At 40.7% G+C, this 22,233-nt stretch overlaps 1 protein-coding gene across 4 annotated transcripts in view; it reads left to right on the forward strand.

The window, feature by feature from the left end:
* The window catches only part of RNF150 (ring finger protein 150), a 302,877-nt gene that overhangs the window by 136,805 nt on the left and 143,839 nt on the right, over positions 1-22,233 (forward strand). For all 4 annotated transcript variants that reach the window (XM_032857179.1, XM_032857183.1, XM_032857177.1 and 1 more), the window contains exon 2: positions 20,188-20,438. In XM_032857179.1, coding sequence (XP_032713070.1) covers positions 20,188-20,438 — 251 coding nt within the window. The remainder of the gene's footprint in view (positions 1-20,187; positions 20,439-22,233) is intronic.

Here is a 22,233-nt window from a genome sequence, read left to right on the forward strand (position 1 = left end):
AAGAGGCGTCCCTCCTGGGAGCGTCCTCTCTACCTATTGTGGATCCTGAGGAGGAAGATTGATGTCACAGGTGCTCTGCTGCAAGGGCCTTCCTTGCCTCCTACGCAGAAGAAAACTGCTCCCCCCCAGTCCCACCTCTTTTTCCCAATGAAAAGCACACCCCCTCTTCACATAGGACTGACCCCAACTCTCACAGCTGTCCCTGGAGTTGAGGAAGGAGGATTACTCATTAACACCCCCCAGCTCACCCTTGAAGATAGGTCTTTCTGAGCACATCCTCCCCATGAGGGTCAAGGGAAGTGTCACTCACAGAGTCGAAGGTGGACATGCTGTGTCCTTTCTCCAGGCTGCCTTGGTTAGACTGAGCTCCTCCCCTGCCACCAGCCACAGGTGCAAGACCCAGGCCCAGCTGACCACGCAGCTGCCCACTTTATGCCTCCACACCTGCCCAGAGGTACAGCCCTACCTTCTGCTTTGTCTTCCTCGTTCTCCTCAGTGCCTGGTTGGTTAGCTCGTTGGCATTATCCTGAGCATGTTGTCTGAAGATTTCTATGTAGTGAGAGGGAGATTCTGAAAGCTGAGAATAAGGAACATAAAAGTATACTAAAATTTTAAATAAAGAGAACTCAGGTTGAAATCATTGCTGCACATTCTTTTGGGACAAGAAATTTGAGAACTTGAAGAATTTTTATTATCAATAAAAGCCCTTCCTCCTCAAGACAAACCACATTTACTATTATTGGATGTATTTTAAGAAGACATTTTACATTATTCTAAGGATTTTAGCTCTTGAAGGACCTCTGATGGTAAGAATATCAACAGGATTTCAGTGTTCCCATATTTGGTATAATTTTTCTGTCATGACACTGGGAAAACTCAACCATGCTTTTCTTTTCTTTTTTTTTTTTTTTAAGAATTTATTTATTTATTTGACAGATATCACAAGCAGGCCGGGAGGCAGGCAGAGAGAGAGAGGTGGGGAAGCAGGCTTCCTGCTGAGCAGAGAGCCCGTTGTGGGGCTCGATCCCAGGACCCTGGGATCATGACCCGAGCCGAAGGCAGAGGTTTAACCCACTGAGCCACCCAGGTACCCCAACTATGCTTTTCTTTGCTCTTAAATTTACCCTTTAGTTAATACTATTTCCCCATAAACTGTTGGTCTTAAATTTCAGTTAGAGTAAGTTTATTTGCTTCAGCTCTGGAAAGATGCTTTATCAGTTGCTCAGCAACCCAAACATATAACTATATTTTGCCTTCGTTAGACTCGTATTTAAGTTTGAAATCTTGACATTCAGAGTAGTATGTTTCTAGGGAGGAAATGAAGTTTTACAGCTGTGATCTGTCAGAATGTCAGAAAGGCTCTAGAAACTAGTATCCGCAAATGATTTTTCCAGAAGAAAGTTGTTAATGTGGTGAAGAAAGCTATCATTTTGTTTCACTTCAGTTGTTTACAAGGAAGAAAACAAATAGTAATTTCTAGAGTAAGCAAAGGGGAACAGTTGGGACCATGTAATGAACACTGCATTGCTTGTGAAGGCCGTGTATGGAAAGCGGGTGATGCGTATCCTTGGTGTTGAGAATTCCGTCATAGCATGTATTAAGCAATGAATTTAAATGATAAAATTCCTGTGCATTAGTGGTGTTGTCTAGAGTGACCTCACTATAATTTAGAAAATTTGATTAGATGTTAAAAACCAGGTCCAAAACAAAGGAAGAGCAATTTTTTTAAAAGTTTTTATTTATTTATTTATTTGACACAGAGAGAGAGATCACAAGCAGGCAGATAGTCAGGCAGAGAGAGAGGGAGAAGCAGGCTTCCCACTGAGCAGAGAGCCTGATGCGGGGCTTGATCCAGGACCTTGAGATCATGACTTGAGCCAAAGGCAAACCCTTAACCCACTGAGCCACCCAGGCACCCTGACAATTATATTTCATTTTATTCAATAGTTCTTGACTTGTTAACTAGCACATTCTCTTTACACAAGTAAGTCAGTGACCTCAGGTCCATGTCTAAAGACCTTGGCAAGGCTGTCTCTGAACAAGAAGTGAAATGCTCTTAATTCTCTGTTCAGCAACCTGCAACTAGCTGGGTCTTTCGAGAACCAGACTAACCACTGGCAGTAACTTATAATTTGTTTGCTTCAAGTATTTTCCAAAGCCAGATGGTAAATAATTAACAAGTTCTCAAGATTTGTGTTTCATGTGGTTAGGAAAAAAGAAAAGAAAAAAAAAAACAAGGTAGAAAGATTGAGACTTGGTGCTTCAATTTACACATTTAGTCGTTATAGTATTACAGGATAAATGCCCAAGAGTTGACGTTATCAATATAAATATTTAGCTGATTTTTGCTTCTTCCAGAAGCTTAGCTTGTGCAAAATAACAGCATCCATCTGTAAGACCATAATTCATCTGTTAGTAGTGTTACTTTTATCTTTCTAAATTTTAAAAAATATTTATGTATTTATTTTACAGAGAAAGTGTGTGCACGTATGCATATATGGGGAGAAGAGCAGAGGGAAAGGGAGGGAGACAGAATCCTCAAGCAGACTCCCCGCTGAGCACAGCGTCCAGTGCGGGGCTCAATCTCATGACCCTGAGATCCTGACCTCAGCCAAAATCAGCAGTCAGAGCTTAACCAACTGAGCCACCCAGGTACGCCACCTTCTAAGTGTTTTTTGAAGCCTACTTACAAGCTTCTACCAGCCCCTTTTTTGTCTTGGCTAAGACTGTAGGCCTCAGTTTTCTCTTTTGCAAAATATGGAGCTTAGGGGGCGCCTGGGAGGCTCAGTGGGTTAAGCCTCTGCCTTCGGCTCAGGTCATGATCTCGGGGTCCTGGGATCAAGCCCCGCATCGGGCTCTCTGCTCTGCGGGGAGCCTGCTTCCTCCTCTCTCTCTGCCTGCCTCTCTGCCTACTTGTGATCTCTCTCTCTGTCAAATAAATAAATAAAATCTTAAAAAAAAAATATGGAGCTTAGACTTGACAGGTGGTCTCTAGGTGTCTCCCAGTGGCAGAACTCTGTGGTCCCGCAGCAACTTTTCATAGCTCTGGCTACATCTGGAAATCTCTTCGGTGGTCAGCTTCAAACTGGTGCTTCCTCTGAATGAGCGGATCAGATCAGCAGGAGCCCGAATGCTTCATCACCACCACCATAATAATGAAGCCCCAGCCTTACACTCCATCTGGGTCCACATTACCTGGTCTCAGAAGCCTCTTGATTCTATTTTCCAACAATAATGAGCTAAGTAGTTAGGAACTAAAGAGAAAGGAACCCTGGAAATATGGCTGACTGACACCAGCTCCTGTGTTCTCCGGGTTTGGGCAGCAGTGAGGCTAATCCCCTGTGGCTTTAATAGCATTTGCCGGAGGGGTCACCACAACAAGGCTTCCACTCAGTATCTTAAGCATGCAGAGTGTTTGTGGTGTTGATGGCAGTGTTTTGCTGCTGTTTAATGTATGTCTGAGAATACAAATAAAAGACAGTCTTAAAGCTGACTCGGGAAGTAACCTTTTCCCGTCACTAGACTGCCTTCCAAGAAAAAGCCCCAGATGACAACTGCCCATCGGGCTTCAAGGCAACCAGTCCTTCTGAAGGAGGAAAGAATGGGTTCCAGTAGAGAAGTGTCCCGGTCAAAAAGACAAAATGGAACTAGTGTATGTGAAGAATATAGCAAATGTTATTTTAGGCATATTCAGAGACAGCTGCCATTGGGGAAGAAGAGAAGTGGAAATATGGAAAACCAGGCGAATGAAGGGATGATGTGATGACATGCTTTTGGAAAAGTGAAGATAAGTTACGTAATTGGCATATTCTACCTGGCTCTGTACTGAGCAGTGTTTGCATGGAATATCACTGATTTGTCCAGTGAGGGATTAGGCAAGGATGTAGGTAGGCTGTGATCTACATGGCAGGGTGTCAGTAGGAAATTTCCAAAAGTGATAATCCAAGAAGTATTAGTATATTATTTAGAAACATGGGAGGAAATATGAGGGTAAGTAGAAGCCTTGATACATTGATAAATTGATACCACTTGTTTCTAACATAGGAGCTTCGCAATGACAGAAAATTTTTCACTAACAGGAACATAAATTATATTTGAGAATTAATGTTTTTTTTTTTCCTTTGAGAAAGAACAAAGTGATTTCTAACCTTAAACAAGTCACCTAACCTGTAAAATAAAGAACATGATGTCAGAGTAGATGAGGAGACCCCTTCTAAGACCTAATTGCCCAGTCATGTTACTCTATTTACATCTAGAAAGCGGACATTGGCAAAGCATTTACTTCATTGTTCAGGCAGAGCAAGCCCTGTAGGCTCTTAGAAAGGATAACACTGTTTCTTCCATCACTTTCTGTAATTTACTTTAATATCCGTAATCTATTCGGATACTTTCCTTGAGAAAATTTTATATGCCTTTCCTTTTTATTTTGGTTTGAAGTTTGGCTTCAAGATTATGACCAAGCCTAGGACATTTCTTTTAAAATGTCAACTCTTTAAGGACAGGGAGTAGTATTTTCTTGTCTTAATCTTTTTATACAGCAATGATTTTACCCACTAGGCTAGCAAATAAAAGTTCCTCATGGGGTGGCTGAACAGGGCTGTCCAACAGAGGTATAATGTGAGCTGCATTTGTAATTTAGCTTTCTCATGGTCACATTCTTTTAAAAAAAAAGAAAACAAGTTCAATGTAAGATATTTTATGTAACCAAGATATTATCACTTTAACATTTAATCCATGTAAAATATTAGCTACTAATTATTAATGATCAAATATTAATTACCAATGACATTTTTCAGACAATTTCTTCAAATTCCAGTGCATATTTTATACTTCATACCTCAGTAGGGATCCTAAATTTCTATCAGACATTCTTTCTTTTTTTTTTTTTTTAATTTGTTTGACAGAGAACACAAGTAGAAAGAGAGACAGGCAGAGAGAGGAAGGAGAGCAGGCTCCCTGCTGAGCAGAGAGCCCGATGCAGGGCTCGATCCCAGGACCCTGGGATCATGACCTGAGCCGAAAGCAGAGGCTTTAACCCACTGAGCCACCCAGGCGCCCCTCTATCAGACATTCTTGATCTGTATTTAAGTTTTATGAAATTTACATTTTAAAAAAGTAGATTCCCGTACCCAAGTTGTTTCAAAATGTTTAAGTTTTCCAATAATTGAACTTAAGTAATGGTTTTAAATTAAAATTTAAATCAACTAAAATTGAAAGTTCAGTCCCTCAGTCATGCTTCCTACATCTTAAGTACTCAATAGCACCATGTGTCTGGTGGTTACCATTTTAATGAGCCTTCCAGAATGTTCGATAATTTCATTGAATGCTATAGAAGGACTGATATGTTCAGTAATTTCTGTGAGTGCTCAGTGTCCAAAGAATATCCATCTCCCCTAGGGGCAGAGATGGAGAGAAGGATACTTGATTCTCTCTTCAGATAGGTGTTTTCGACAAGTAATTTTCAGGTATGTGAATACAACCATCTTTAGGGCAAGTTGACATGAGAAGGTATGAAAGCTACTTCTGCTGAATAATTATTTAGTAAAAAAATTAGTGGGGAGGAGTTCACATTTTTGCTTTTGATGTTTTCTTTCCATTCGTAGACCTATTGAAGAGTAATACTTATGAAGTACTGTGTGTCGCCAAGTCACAAGACAAGATAGCTAGTATTTAGAGCATCAGGGAACTATATAAAAAAGAAGGAGAAGAAGAAGAAGAAAGAGAAGAAGGAAGAGGAGAGGAAGGAGAGGAAGAGAAACAAGTTTTGGCACAGTCTTAGTTTGGGTTTTCCCAGAAGCAGACTTAAAATAAGAATTCAAGTACAAGCCATTTATTTGAGAGGGGAGTCCAAGAAACACCTGTTTGGAAATGGAGATGTGACAGGGAAGGAGAAGGGCCAGTAAGGGATGTATTATTTGGCAAGTTACCACTGAGAGTCCCTAAAGCCTTATCCCACTGGAGAGCTCTGGGAAGTGTGTGGCAGTGTGCCACAGAGTTCTGCAGACACAGGGAGAAGATAGCTGAGGTACTTATACACCAACTTCCTCAGTCATTAGTTCAAGACTGCTCTCTGGTGGTGGCAGTTCCTCCTTTCTCTGGACTACACACAGTCTGAGTGATATTTGGTAAGCAAGGGAAGCCATTTAGGCAAAGAAATGCAGAGCTGACAGTTGAAAGTCACGACAATGTGCACTAAATTAGTATGGACCAGGGGACCTGGGGGAGGAAGTAATGGACAGCATCTATGATAGACACCCCTTAACTTAAAGTATAGAATGTATTGAGCAAAGAACAGGGAGATATATTTCAGATCCGTGGAGCTTCTTCAAAATACCTATGTAACTGCCCAGCCCTTCTCCCCTTCCTAGACCTGAGAGCCTAATAAAACGTACCGGGTTCCCCTTGCCCTGATATCTATTGATGGAGGTGTCAATACCAAGGAGGCTTATTGACTTTATCTATTTACATATTAGTCTGAAAGTATTTCATACAAATGTTTATCACAACTTGTTGCTAGAATCTGTGGGTCTGGCCAAGGGATATGCAGTGTTTTCTGCTTCTTTGGAGTTTGAGCTCTGATCCTTGAGAAGCCCATTTGCTATGCACCAAGGCTTATCACCAAGTTCTATCTCACTATTGCTATATTTTCTCACTGTTTATTAATAGTTGGCCTTTCAACTGACCTTAGTATTATTTGTTGAATTTGTAGTCCGTGTCATCTTACCACAGGGAAAAAACTATGTGGGGATTCCCAGCTTCCTCTTAGAAACCAAGGTAGTAAACTTTAATTGCTCTTAAGAAAGGGATTTTCCAATATGGACTTTTAATAAAGAGAGTTCTCACTTTTAGTTTTCAAAGACTACTAAAGATAACTTTGGAGATTACTAAAAACAAACTTTGAGATAAATCAAGGAATGAGACATTTACTAATTCTGTAGTGAATTGGGAATTCCAGGTTGCTTCTGCCAATTAAGCAAGAATTGTAAGAAGAAATTCTTCATGTATATTTCCCAATTTTATGCAATGGCACGTAGCAGTTTGCCATAAATGTCTACAAACTCCTTAGATCCTTAACATTGTGGGGTTTTTTCAATGTAATTCAAAGTTCTTGGCCATGCATTGTTAAAAATCGTGTACTGGGAATAATTGGTGTGATTTTCTCCGTCGTTCAAAGCAAAACAAAACATAAATTCATGCATTCTTTGACTATGTGACTGTTTTGAACTAAAAGGTACACAATTTTTATTTTTCACTACCTTAACAGCAATATCATATATGCCATTAATTGCTAACCCAGTTATGTTCATTTTTTTTTCCTTTGACAATTACTTTCCTGATAATCTGCCTCAGAGTTTCCTTTTTTTGATCAATCGTAGGTCAAAAGATAACCCTTCATGTTGCAAAAATGGCAACTTGCTCAGCATGGCCTCATGCCCCCAGCTGTTTGGAGGGGTCCCAGGAGTATTCAGGGGGTATACGCTGGAAGCCAAGTTTGGTGTGCCTCTTCCCACCCTGTCCTGTCTCCTGTGGTATCAATGCAAGGTTTACCCTGTCTGGAATGTTTTAAATAATTATCTGATAGACAAGGGTTGTGATAATAACTTCTATTTATTGAGCACCCCCTATTTCTGGGTTCTTTATATGCATTATTTTATTTAATCCACACCCACCCCTTCCGATTAGATAAGTTTGCTATTAGAGTTTTGGAGATCATGAACCTAAAGCTTAAAGATGTTGTAAACCTTCCAGCTAGAAGTTATGGTGAATGACTCTGCTATTTAATTTCATCTATTAGATTACTAGGAAGGGAGAAATGCTGTAGAATTTTGGTCTCTCATCCTCTCCTATCCTATGATTCCATCAGTTTGCTTTTTAATGAGACTTATATGTATACTGGTTTTTATCCAAGCTAGAATTAGATTTTAAAGCATTTTATATATAAGCAGAAATTTCTTTAAGCAAGATTATCTTTTCTAATAAAAACAGAATTATTATACAGATGAATTATTCTGTGATTTGTTTTATTTCAGCCTGGGCTCCATGATACCATTTTTAGTCATTTAAAATTCTCACAAATACTGGAAGTAAGTTATTTTTGAGTCTGATTTACTGAACCTGTTCAAAGAAAATGCTACAGGTAGGGCTATAAATAAAATACCTTACATTATATACATCATTCCCCATACAAAATTATCCCAGATTCATAGAAAATTCTACACACTGGTAAATCAGGAAATGATAGGAATTTTTTAAAAAGTGTACGTCACTGATCATCTCAAGCATAGCTGAGGAACTGACATCAGTGAGTTAAGTTACTAGAGCCGTTCCAAAGAAAATAAAATTGGCTGTTGTTAGCGTCTCCTTTAAACATGTTTTGACCTCATGAAAGTAGGTTGTTATTGAGCATCTGCCTGACTATAATAGTAAATCTCCACTTAAAGGATCTGGTGCATAATTAAAATGGACTTCAGTAACCTCCAGTGTTTAACATATTTCAGGTTTTCAGCAAAGCAGCCCGGGGGGTGGGGGGCAGCGGCGCCTAGATCAACCAGTTTTTAGCCAACAACTCAGATGAATCTTTAATATTTTGAGCTTGAGGGACTTCTGGAGGAATCATGTACGTTGATTTGCACTACAAGTTTTCTGCTTGGTTCCCAAATGATAAATTTCACACTCCTTAATTAGTCCTACTGTGAATTTGTTTTTATCCTCCAAAAACTATTTTTATAGTTCAGACTAAGACTGTATTCCAGAAAACATCTTTCCCATCCCCAACAAGTGTAGTCACACATGGATTTCAGGAAAGGTACATGGTATGGGATAGCACTAACCTATCTCTGGACTCTAAGAGCCAACAACCCACTGGTGCCATTTGGAACAACCACTCATTCATGGCCTAGGGTGGCCTTGGAATCATACATACAAGGCAGACGTAATAATTATGCTTCATATGGACATGTTTTCTGATATGTACACAAATGAAAACACTAAGGGTGAATGTTAATGTGAATTCAGGTAAAGTAAAATTATAGACCACCCAAAAATCACATGGAAATATAATGAGGTTCAGTGACAATGGCTTGGGATTCAGAAGACCTGGATTCTTTTGTACACACACACACACACAAACACACACACACCCCTACCTGGTTATGTCATATGGAAGCAAAGCGCAGAGCACTCAAACGAAACTGTCTTTAGCAAGATAACGGTGAAACCCAAAGGCATTCTGTCTTCAGGTCTGGCTTGATCAAGGCTCAGATCACGTCATCACATTATTTCTGCCTTGATTTTTTCGGCTGTCCTCTGTCTATCCATGGTCTTTTTCCTTTAGGGTGCTAAGAATACTGCCACAATGTAACCTTCCAGATGTTCCTGTTTAAGATCAGCAGAAAAAGGGGGCATTTGCTTTCCTCTAATGTGAAATAAAATTCCTGTGTGCCCTGCCTACACCTGACAAGTGATGTCACTGGTTGGGCACAGTTACATTTACAGGATTAGGCCTTTGTAGTAGAGGGGATTGTGCTAAGAGGAGGATGGGGTAGGACAGTCCCATTTGTGTATTTGGCAGTGGTAAAACTGTAATGATTCTAATAAAACTTGACATCTATATCATGGTTTTTATATGGCGGGCCTTGTGCTTAAGTGCTTTACTGTGAATTACCTCATTTAATAACAGGACAAGAGATTTCCCTCTGGTGGATATTCTTTCTCAGTGACTCCTGCAGTAAGATCACTAACTGAGAATATGGGTGGGAAGAGGCACAGGAGATTTGAGGAGAGATGTAAAAATCTGAGGTCATCATTTGGACAAAGGGAGAGCGAGTCCAGAACCCAGTAGGAGAGGCGGTGTGAGGTGTTCATTAGTGGAAAGGGATCGTAAATTTGAAGTGGAAACAGATGACTCATCAGGTTTTTCTCTTAGCTGTGTTCACGTGATAAAGGGGAGGCATAGAATAGTGCATCTTGTCGGGCACATTCTGTGGAGAAATAGAAGAGGAAGGTAGCTAAGAGTATTTTTAGAGGATTTCTGATAACGATGGACCATGTGACCTATGCTGAGATTAGGATAGATGGGTAAGGACAGAAATGAAGCCAGGAGAGGGCTGATGGTCAGTAAGAAAATAGTAGGGGGTAGGGGGGTCTAGGATGGGGATGTACCTGTGCAAAGAGAGCTAGAAGAAGAGTCAAGGGCATTAGGAAAGTGACACTTTAAATTGGGATTTCAGAGATGGTGCGGTTTCCTAGTAGTGACCAGGCCCAGAGTAAGAATATGTGTCTTGAGGAGGACTAGAGAAAGAGGAAGATGAATGGGAAGAGAAGAGCAAACAACCAACAAGCCAGAGTAGAGGGCGGCTTATCCATGTGAATACTAAAATGGTAGCCCGAGGAGGATGGATGTTACGAGCCAGAAGCTAAAAGGGGTGATAAAAGAGATAAACAGAAGATTGGTGGACAAGGCAAGGACGTGAGAGACTTCACTGGAAATGCGGGTGGAGAGACTTTCCAAGACAAGTGGCTTTCAAAGGAGGATGGGAAGGGGCTGGGAGTAATAGTGTAGAAGGAGAAAAGCAGAGCCAGACCAGACTGTCTTCTGGCTCTGAGGGATGTGCGGTATGGTTAAATAAAAATAAATATAAATTAAAAACACCTGTCCCCTTCACCACAGTGCAGAGAAACTGGTGTCCCTGTAAGGCAGCCAGATCAATCAAAGCCAAGAGGCAAAGGAATCATCCTAAGAAGAGATGGAAGCTACTACTGGGGGTTTGGTTGACGAGAGACTCAAGTCTCCAAGAGTTGTAGAAGGAGGTTTGAGAAGGAGGCTGCAGGCGGGAAATGGGAGTTGGATCAGATGATGTGCAGAGCTACAGGGACCTGGGAGATAATTCCTGACTGGGGGGCCTGGACTTCAACAGTGCCTCAGGTGAAGGGGCCAGGGCCCCTGAAAGGAGGGCAAGCAGTCTGCAGTCTGACTAATGGGAGGAGCCCTGCATGTTCTTGGGGGGCCACCTGAGATAATCCATACCTCTCCTTAACCTCCTGGAAGAACAGAACGAGCCCTGCCTTGGTTTTTCCACAGAAAAATAGGACTGGGCAGAGTCGCTGATTCCACCACAGAAATAGGAACTCCCAGGCAGAGCTGATGAGCTAGCTGAGGAGAACCACCAGTATTTTTTTTTTTAAAGATTTTATTTATTTATTTGACAGAGATCACAAGTAAGCAGAGAGGCAGGCAAAGAGAGGGGGCGGGGGGAAGCAGGCTCCCTGCTGAGCAGAGAGCCCGATGCGGGGCTCGATCCCAGGACCCTGAGATCATGACCTGAGCCGAAGGCAGAGGCTTAACCCCTGAGCCACCCAGGCGCCCCGAGAACCACCAGTATTAAAGGAAGTACCAAGCGGGCAGATACCAGCTGAGAAAGAGTGAGTGAAAAGATGGACCACAAATATTCAGTAAGAGAAGCTTCCAGACAGTGGAAGCTATTAAAAAAAAAAAAAAAAAGGAGCCAGAGGGTTTTTTGTTTTTGTTTTTGTTTTTTTAAGGAAATATTTAGTATGAAAAATTCAAGTTTAAATAAAGACCACAATAAATGAGATAAAATACAGAAACGATACAACTAAAGACAAATTCATGAGCTAGAAGATGAGCTTGAGAGACTCTTCCACAGTCAGCCAGAACAGATAAAGAGAAATTATAAAAGATACAGTGAAATACCACTATATACCTATTAGAAGGGCTAAAATTAAAAAAAAAAAAATAGTGGTATTTCCAAGTAGTGGCAAGGATCCTGAGAAACTGGGTCACTCACGCATTGCCAGTGGGAATGTAAAATGATACAGCCACTCTGGAAAGCAATTTGGCAATTTCTTTTAAAAACTGAACATGCAGCCACCATACAACCTAGCAATCGCACTCCTCGGCATTCATCCCAGAGAAATGAAAACTTAGATTCATACAAACATTTCTACCCTAATGATTATAGCAGCTTTATTCTTAATAGTCCCAAACTGGAAATAACCCATATGTCCGACAATGAACGAACAGCTAAACTGAGGTTAAATATTCCATAACACAGAATGCCATTCATCAGTAAAAAGGCATGAATTACTGATACATGCAACAGCTTGGATTCATGTTAAGGGTATTTTGCTGAGTAAGTGGGGGGGGAAGCTAATTTTAAAGTGTAACATACTTTGTGGTTCCATTTACATAACATTCTAGAAGATACAGTTCTAGAGATGGAGAATAGGTAAGTAGACATCAGAGGTTAGGGAAGGGAAAGGAAAGGGAGAGGCAGTTCTTTTCGGTGATGGAATATTTCAATATTTTAATTGTGGCAGTGATAAGAATGACTCTATATGTGTGATAAAATGTTGTGGAATTTTACACAAAGACCTTTTAAAATTCTGCACATGCCCAAACTGGTGAAGTCTAAGTCCTGTAATCTGGTTAATTATATTATGCCAGTGAATTTCCTGTTTTGCTAATGCACTGTAATATGTGACATGCCACCACTGGGGGAAGTTGGGAGATGTGTGCATGGGACCTCTGTGCACTATATTTGCCACTGTTAGTCTGTAATCATTTCAAAATAGAAGGTTTTTTGAGTGAGAGGGAAAAGTATAAAAATATAGCTAACGGAATGAATGCCACCAACAGGATAATAGGGATCTCAGGAGAGAAAAAATATTAAAGGCAATATTTGCATAAAGTATGAAGACAGATGTTTTAGACACTAAGAAAGGGATGAAATACTTCAGATTGAAAGGCTTTGTGTACAGTAATTCCCCCTTATCTGCAGGGAACATTCTAGGATCCCCTAGGGATACATGAAACCATGCATAGTACCAAACCCTATATACACTATGTGTTTTCCTATACATAACTATAATAAAGCTTAATTTAGAAATTGGGCACAGTAAGAGAGTAATAACAGTAACTAAAAATAGAGGAATTATAATACTATATCATAATAAAAAGCATGTGAATGTGGTCTCTCTCTCTCTCTCAAAATACCTTCTAGTACTGTACTCATCTTTCTTCTGTGACAGTGTGAGATGATAAAATGTGTGCGTGAGAAGTGAGGTGAATGACGTAGGCATTGTGATGTCGTGTTAGGCTACCGTGGACCTTTTGATGATACATCAGGAGGCTCAGGGGCTTCTGGACTGAGGTGAACTCCCTGTTAACAGAAACCACAGCTGAGGGGGCACTAGTGTGCTACCAAACTAACTGACAGTACTCATAAACAGACACAGTAACATTTAAAAACATCAAAGACTATTCTCAAATATAACTTCAAAAAGTTACAAAGAGCAAAAATCTTGATGAGCCCAGACCTATGCCAGCAACAGTAGTGTAAGCGGACAGAACCGCCACAAATGCGTACATACGGTTCAGCGTAGAAACTCAAAATAACTAGCAGCGACTGACAGAACTTCAGAGGAAAAAAAGAGCAACAGTTATAGGAGACATTTTAACAACCCCTTTCAGACAATCGAGCAGATAAAAATAAGCAGAGATATGGAAAATCTGAATGTAATTAATAAACTTGATCAATGAGATGTATATATCAAACAAAGAATAATTTGTTTTTTTAAGATTTTTATTTATTTGACAGAAGGAGAGACCGTGAGAGAGGGAACACAAGCAGGCAGAGTGGGAGAGGGAGAAGCAGGCTTCCTGCCAAGCAGGGAACCTGATGCGGGGTACCCTAGGATCATGACCTGAGCCGAAGGCAGACGCTCAACAACTGAGCCACCCAGGCACCCCCCGTCCCCGCCACCCTGCCGCCAAAAGAATAGTTTTGAATACAATGTTTCTGGAGACAAATGGAACATTTAGCCCCCAAAAGTGTATTAGATGATTAAGGAACAATATCAAGAGCCTGTGTTCCTTGACCATAATGAAATAATAAAATAATAATTACACATGGATAACTTTAAAAATCACATGTGTTTGGAAACTAAATGTATAATACTAATACTAAATAATCCTTGGGTTAAATTGAAAGCTGCTTCAGAAATTTTTGATGTCTTTCAGAGAAACTGTATTTTGCGGTTTTCTTCATAGGGGGCCAGTGTTTGCTTAGGTATTTTGTAACTTCTGCTGCTGTTATGTATAGATCATTTTTTCCATTATATTTTCTGGTGAGATATTACTGGGATATAGAAAGCCCTTCATTTTTAATGTGGATTTCAAATCTTGTATTGAGTGAACGTTCTTCTAATTTCAAAAGCTAAATTATCTTGGCTTTTCTAGATGGTCATGTGATTTGCTGAAATAATGACAGCTTACACTCTTCCTTTCCAGTACTGACACTCTAGTTTCTATGTCTCTTAATGCCAGATACCACTTCTACTTTAACTGTTGGCTCCTCTTGGTCTTATTCACCATTTGAATTGGGGACCCCCTAATGTGTCCTCCGTTTAATGTGCTGCTTCTGGTAGATCTTTTATCACATTAAGGAAATTTCCTTCTACTATTCCCCCTAATGTGTCCTCCATTTAATGTGCTGCTTCTGGTAGATCTTTTATCACATTAAGGAGATTTCCTTCTACTATTCTTTTTTTTTTTTTTTAAGATTTTATTTATTTCTTTGACAGAGAGAGATCACAAGCAGGCAGAGAGGCAGGCAGAGAGAGAGGAGGAAGCAGGCTCCCCGCTGAGCAGAGAGCCCGATGCGGGGCTCGATCCCAGGACCCTGGGATCATGACCTGAGCTGAAGGCAGAGGCTTTAACCCACTGAGCCACCCAGGCACCCCACCTTCTACTATTCTTAATAAGAATCAAGAATGGGTTCTATCCTCAATGTGTGGCTTCCTTCTCTAAGAAGCTGGCCACTCCACATCTCTCTAGCCGAAATCAGGGAAAAAGGGAGACAATCTGGGGAGCACATACTCAGTAGCAATTATCGTCTCCATTCACATCTCAGTGGCCAAATACTAATCACGTAGCCACATCTAGCTGCAAGTGAGGCAGGGACTAACACTTTTCCATGGTCACCTACTAAGACTATAGGTGAGAAAGAGACCAGATCTTGAAGGATAGCTAGCCACACAAGATGATCATATACTTTGTTCCTTTCAGTCTTTTATGTATTAAAAAGTATTAATATATTTTCTAATGTTAAATCACTGGGCTCGATCCCAGGACCCCGAGATCATGACCTGAGCTGTAAGACTCTACATTTATATGATACTTTATAGTTTTTAAGATCAGTTTCCATGCATTGTGTCACAAGAACAGGTGATAATCAGGAGCTATTTAAAAAAAAAAAAAAAAGGAGGGGCACGTGGGTGGCTCAGTCATTAGGTGTCTGCCTTCGGCTCAGGTCATGATCCCGGGGTCCTGGGGTTGAGCCCCACATCTGGCTCTCTGCTGGGCGGGAAGCTACTTCTCCCTCTCCCACTCCCCCTGCTTGTGTTCCCTCTCTGTGTCTCTGTCAAATAATAAATAAAATCTAAAAAAATAAAATAAAGATATTAAGTAAATAAATAGAAAATATCTCCAAAGGAAATACTGCAGCCTTTTCTTATTGCCTAAATTCTGAAAGGCCCTCTGTAGAGGATACAGAGAACTGATGAAGGATTTTTGATCACACGAACCTAGGAGAGATGGTACCACTCTCTGAGCTGCGCAGGGAGGAACGGGGCTGGTGCTCTGTCCGGGGTCTAACACTCTGTTGGTGTCCTAGGCATTGTCTTAATGCAGTGTTTAAACAACCTGGTTTTGAATTTACAAGCCATGGATTTTCTGGTTATTAAACATTTTTTAGATCCCTGCACTTCTGTTTTGATCCTTTACTAGCTGCATATACCAAATTAGATAATGGCAATTGAATGCTGTCCTGGGAAAGGGAGCGCTAAGAATCCAGAGCACCCTTGCTGTGTGGCCGCTGGATCATACGTCCGCTGGGCACGCATTGTCTCACCCGGCTGAAGAGCTTTTCCAGAATACTCCATAATTATATAATAACTGTCACTCAGAAGTATGAAATGCCTTTGGGAGGGAAATAAATGGTCAGCTGACATAATTTTGCAAAAGAGGCAATCAATATTTGAGCGAGTAGGTATCATGGTAAACACAGAATTTCCCAAATACCAGGCAGAGCCTCTGTAGCTTTTACCCCCGCAAAATTGCCTACCTGCTAACTTCCCTTTCCCCGAGTCTCAGAGCTCCCCGTGCGTCCTAGATAAGATACTCAGGGCAGCTTGTAACTCTGACGGCACTCAGGCTTTCAGTGCATTCTCCCCCTCCTCTCCCCTGCTTCTCTCACTCCTTCCCTCCCACACACCTGCAGAAGCAATTACGCTACCATTTACCTGGGGAGAAGCTGCTGGCTTCTGCCTGATACTGTGGCTGTGCATTTCAAAATGAAGCAAAGATCAGGGAGTTATCTGATGACTCACCTTGGTGCACGTGCCTCGTTTGAACAGCTGAGACCCTGTGGGGTAGCTTTTGCCCTGAATTTTGTGGATTGATAAGACTGATCAGATGATCCGTCCAGATCCACTTCACTGTACTGGTTTTGGATAACCTACGTACCTAGTTTTGTTTTGTTTTGGCAAGAGAGAGAACATGAGCATGAGAGGGGAGAAGTCAGAAGGAGAAGCAGACTCCCTGCCAAGCAGGGAGCCTGATGCGGGACTCAATCCTCAGACTCCAGTATCATGATCTGAGCGGAAGGCAGCTGCTTAATCAACTGAACCATCCAGGCGTGCCTGTACCTAAATTCTTCTTCTTTTTTTCTTTTTTTAAAGGTTTTATTTATTTGACAGAGAGAGATCACAAGTAGGCAGAGAGGCAAACAGAGAGAGAGAGAGGAGGAAGCAGGCTCCCTGCCGAGCAGAGAGACCAATGCAGGACTCGATCCCAGAACCCTGAGATCATGACCTGAGTGGAAGGCAGAGGCTTAACCCACTGAGCCACCCAGGCGCCCCCTGTACCTAAATTCTTAATGACTGTTCCTGGTGGGATAAATGCATACCCTTTACCGCTCACAGTAATCCACAGCCTAAAGCATATGGAGAAATATCCAAGAATCCCATCCATTTTTTTTTTTTTTCAAACCATCATCAGCCCTAGAAAGATGAATAAAGTTGAGGTCTAGATGAATAGAACTGCTCTATTGACACTTTTACTGTTTCTCCTTCCAAGTGGCTGTTTTCTATCGTGAAGGTACACCAATAGTACGAACAATGTGGGCAATGTTGACTAAGCACTAAAGTTTAAATGCTTTAAAATGGTCACTTAACTTTGCCTTACAGGAACAGAAAGTATTTTCTCAGGTCCCTAAAAATGGATGAGGAGTGATTTAAAACTTTGTGCATATCCAAAATTTGGTTGCCTATTTTTATTTATTTATTTTTGTTATACACAACTAATGAATCGTTGAACACTACATCAAAAACTAATGATGTACTATATGTTAGCTAACCGAATTTAAATTAAAAAAATAAAGATTTTATTTATTTATTTGAGAGACGGAGAGCATGAGTGGGAGGAGGGACAGAGGGACAAACAGACTCCCCACTGCACGCAGCGCTGAACGCCACCGGGCTTGATCCCAGGACCCTGAGTTCATGACCTGAGCCAAAGTCAGACGCTTAACCCATTGAGCCACCCAAGAGCCCCTGGTTGCCTGTTTTTAAAGTGTTGAGCTGGGCTTTGACTCTTCACTGTTAGGCTCTAGGGTCTTTAATGCATAAGCAGAGAGTAGGAAAAGTGTATGGAGGAGAATAAGTGAAGACAGGCCGCCAGAGAATAAAGATGTTAAAAGTTGCACAACTAAAGCAGCCTGCGATGGGTTCAGCAAAAGAGAGGCCAACCTTACTGTAAAACAAAGTCCAAAAGTCAATCCAATCATATCTGAGAATTTAGGGGGAAAACCAACTGCATCCTATCTGTCTCCTCTCTGCCCATCACATTGGAAGAGCGCAGTAAATATTGTTTTGTTACTAAATCGTATTTGGGTTAAGATTTAAATGTAAAACATAAAACCGTGTTTTGAGAAGCAATTTTTGATGAGTCTTGCTATCCTCTTGAGTGAAGAAGAGCTTTCTAAGCAGAGAATCAAAACGGGAAGCCATAAGGGATTATATTCATAAAATTTGACTACCAAAAAATGTAAAAGCCTTCTCATGGTGGGCAAAGCATCATGTATGCCATTGAACTATCAGATCGCTGTGTCATACGGTAACACCGTGCCTCAATAAAAGTAAATAATAAAAATGACTGAACTAGGAATGAAAACTGTGGAATGTGTGCAAGTCTGAGCATATGACATCTTTTGTAAATAACCCCAAAATCCCATCCTCAAAAACCGAATTCTAGAGTCCTGAGTAGACATGTTTTAAAAATATAAATAAGGAAGTAAATTAAATGAAAAATTATTATCCTACCACTACTAGAATATACTACCTATAAAATAGCTACAGCACTGGGATGAGCCTCACCAGGCCAGACTAGTCTAGTATACACAGAAGATCATATTTCCGTAGAGACAAAACCTGTCAGTAGCCTTAATCCCTCAACAAAACCTCAGACCACAAGCAGCCATTAGCCAAAGTAAACATGAAAAGAGAAGGAGCATCGAAACAGTCAGTAAATTCTGCAAAATTGAAATTCAATCCATCAGTCTCAGTAATTCCCAGAAATAACAGCCAAATCTAAATCCTCTTGGGCTTTCTGATTTTACAGTTGGGCCAATACAAAAGTTTTAGGAATTTTAAAAAAATAGGTAATTGATGTAGCACACACAGATACCTTTGTATGTAGTTAGCTGTTAAAGTATTTATTCAGTGGAATACCAGCAAGGAATTTAGAATTGCAAACTTGCATAGAGATCAAGGTCAAGTGAAAGCCTTAAGTAGCCCTTAAGAGCTTGCATCCCTCTGAGCAAAGGTAATCTGCTGGTTCCATCCAGCAGACGGACCTCAGCCTTGAATGAGGCCAACTTGAAGCAGCTACAGCAGTGTTTAATTTTGCCCTGAATCTGCAATATCTTAATTGCAAATTTGCTCTCTTTAATTAGCAATGACCCCAGGTCATGGGCTATTTCCATATGGAAGGAGGGCTCACCCAGAGCTTTGTGAGCATGAACTGGGGTGATACCAGAGAACCTACCCTGGTGAAACTGAAATCAATATTCTAGTCCAAGGATCAGCCACGGTGGCATGTTGAGTAGATCATTTTGGAGCTGGTATCATACCAGTACTGAAGACTCCCCGTGGAGGCTGTGCCTTGCACAGCATCATCAAGAATAGGGACAATGGGGGCACCTGGGTGGTTCAGTGGGTTAAAGCCTCTGCCTTCGGCTCAGGTCATGATCTCAGGGTCCTGGGATGGAGCCCCGCATCGGGCTCTCTGCTCAGCAGGCAGCCTGCTTCCCTCTCTCTCTCTGCTTGCCTCTCTGCCTACTTGTGATCTCTCCCTCTCTGTCAAATAAATAAAATCTTAAAAAAAAAAAAAAAAAGAATAGGGACAATGACAAAGGGTAACTTTGACCCCCCAGAATCGCTACTTTGGCTTCAGACTGTCAAATAATGGGCATGGGAGGAGGAATATTTGAAAGTTGAGGTAAAACAATTTTGAAATTGTGCAGTCTCCATCTTCTCTCTTTGCTGAGTATGAGGAGACCCAAGCTGTTTATGTTGAATTCGATAAAATAAGTAGGAAATAGTTCTGAGGCCATGATATTAATGTTTATAAATCATTAGAGCTTGTCAAGAACCCCATTTGGGGTTACTTTAGGTACTCAATGTAGGAGAAAATTGCCTTAGAAATGATAGAGATCTGTATTTGAGGATTCCTGGTGTCGCGAGGGGGAAGGCACAGAATTGGGCATCCTACCCTTCTCCCACAGGGTAGAAAGTGCCTCTTCCCCTCCTTGGGGGTCTGTGAAGTGCCCCAGAGAACTGTAAACTGGGCTAGGTGGGAAGGGTCATGAATTCAGTTTAGGTTCTTTTCTCACATACAAGGTTGCTGCAGGAGGTTGAGAATTTGACTCCTTTTCTAGCTGTGAGATCTTAGAATTGGAGCCGGCTGTTAGGTCTGGCATAGAATTGTCAAAAGTAGAGTCATTATTTGGCTTTGCATCACTTTATCTAGACATTTCACTATGATTTTCTCCCTCTCTCTCTTCTCACCTTACCCTTGTTACCCACTCCTTGTCCCTGTCACAACAGGTGTAGAAGACATCGTGGCAATAATGATTCCTGAGCCAAAAGGGAAGGAGATAGTAAGCCTGCTGGAAAGGAACATCACGGTGACCATGTACATCACCATCGGAACCCGGAACTTGCAGAAATATGTGAGCCGCACTTCGGTTGTGTTTGTGTCCATCTCCTTCATCGTCCTGATGATCATATCCCTCGCATGGCTGGTCTTTTATTATATACAGAGGTTTCGATATGCAAATGCCAGGGACAGGAACCAGGTGAGTAGCAAGAAGTTTTTTAAAAATTAAAAATTATTTTAAAAGTAATACATATTGCCGTATAAACCTCGGAAATCACAGAAAATACCAGGATAAAACCCAAATTACCTGGTATCCCCCCACTCAAGATAAACCTTGTTACCATTTGTCACATAGTTTTTCAGCTCTTTCTAACTACACATTTTGATGTTTTACTAGTATTGTTCTGTAACATAAAGTGCTTTCTTTGTCCCACATTCCTATTGTTCATTTTGTGGATAGTTATTTATTTAGGCAGGTAAAAAAAGGAGGAAGGGGAGTGAGCTGAGATTGTGGTAATATGCAGCGTTGTGTGGGAAGAGCCAGGATTTTCTGGCGAATGGAAGAAGAAAAGGAGATAAAAAGGTAAAAGCTGTTTTAAGAGTGCTGTGAAGGGCGCCTGGGTGGCTCAGTGGGTTAAGCCGCTGCCTTCGGCTCAGGTCATGATCCCAGGGTCCTGGGATCGAGCCCCACATCAGGCTCTGTGCTCAGCAGGGAGCCTGCTTCCCTCTCTCTCTCTGCCTTCCTCTCTGCCTACTTGTGATCTCTGTCTGTCAAATAAATAAGTAAAATCTTAAAAAAAAAAAAAAAGAGTGCTGTGAAATATGTAAGCCTGATGATTCACAGACCTGTACCCCTGGGGCAAATAATACCTTATATGTTAATATAAATAAATAAATACATAAATAAAATTAATCAGTATTGTAAACTAGTAAAAAAAGAAGGAATTAATTTTGGAATGGATAATGTATGCATATGGTATAAAATGCAAAAGGTATAAAATGGTGTGCAGTTAAAAGTAATTGCCTTTCTGTGTCCGTCTCTCAGTTATCCAGCCATCTTCCTGGAATATCTTCTCTTCCAGGGATATTTTATGTGCTTACAAACACGTATTTTTAAACAAATGGTAGCACTCTTAACTCTGTACCTTTATTTCTCACTTCTTGGAATTATTCATCTCTACACTCAATCCAAGCTACCATCTCATTTTTAATGACTGTATAACATTTCATTTCCTGTATATTTCACATTTATTAAACCAGTTTCTCTTACCAACATGTTTTCTCTTACCAAAAAAAGAAAACAACAAAAAACACATGTGATACTGAGCACATCTGTGAGTATACCCCTAAGGTAAATTCTGGAAGTTTAATAGGTAGGGCAATGAGGTGTGTGTGTGGGTGGGTGGGTGTGTGTTTGTGTATAAAATTATGATAGATACTGCCCAAAGTCTGCCAAAAAGGTTGAATCATCACACTTTTCTAATCACAAATAGTGTTGGACATCTTTTCAGTAAAGTAGTAAGTAAAACAGAAAAATAAATACTTCAAGTAAAATAGAAAAAGTGAATTTTTTTTCTCTGGAATACGTGCTTATATTATCTGACCACTTTTTGGTTGAATTGTTGGTCATTTTCTCACTGATGTGTGTGAGTCAAAGAAATTGAAGAGAAGACTATTAGTCAAACGACTTAACTGACATAAGATTTAATATTATCTTCCAAATTTGTCATTGCCTTTGATTTTTCTGTGGTGCTTTTTGCCATGCAGAAATTCGGGGTTTTACATAACTGAATTTATCCTTTTATATAACTTCCAAGTTTTGTATAATAAGATCTTCTACAGACCAAGCCTATAGAAAAACATTCTCTCATATTTCCATCCACTACTTTTTATTTAATTTTTATGAGTAAGTCTTTAATCTGCAGAGAACTTACCTTAGTATAAAGAATCAAGTAAAAAGCCAGCATTATTTTTTTCAGATGGCCTACCTACCA

The sequence above is a fragment of the Lontra canadensis genome, unplaced genomic scaffold (assembly GCF_010015895.1).
Source record: "Lontra canadensis isolate GAN:19392208 unplaced genomic scaffold, GSC_riverotter_1.0 scaffold1, whole genome shotgun sequence".
Classification (NCBI taxonomy): domain Eukaryota; kingdom Metazoa; phylum Chordata; class Mammalia; order Carnivora; family Mustelidae; genus Lontra; species Lontra canadensis.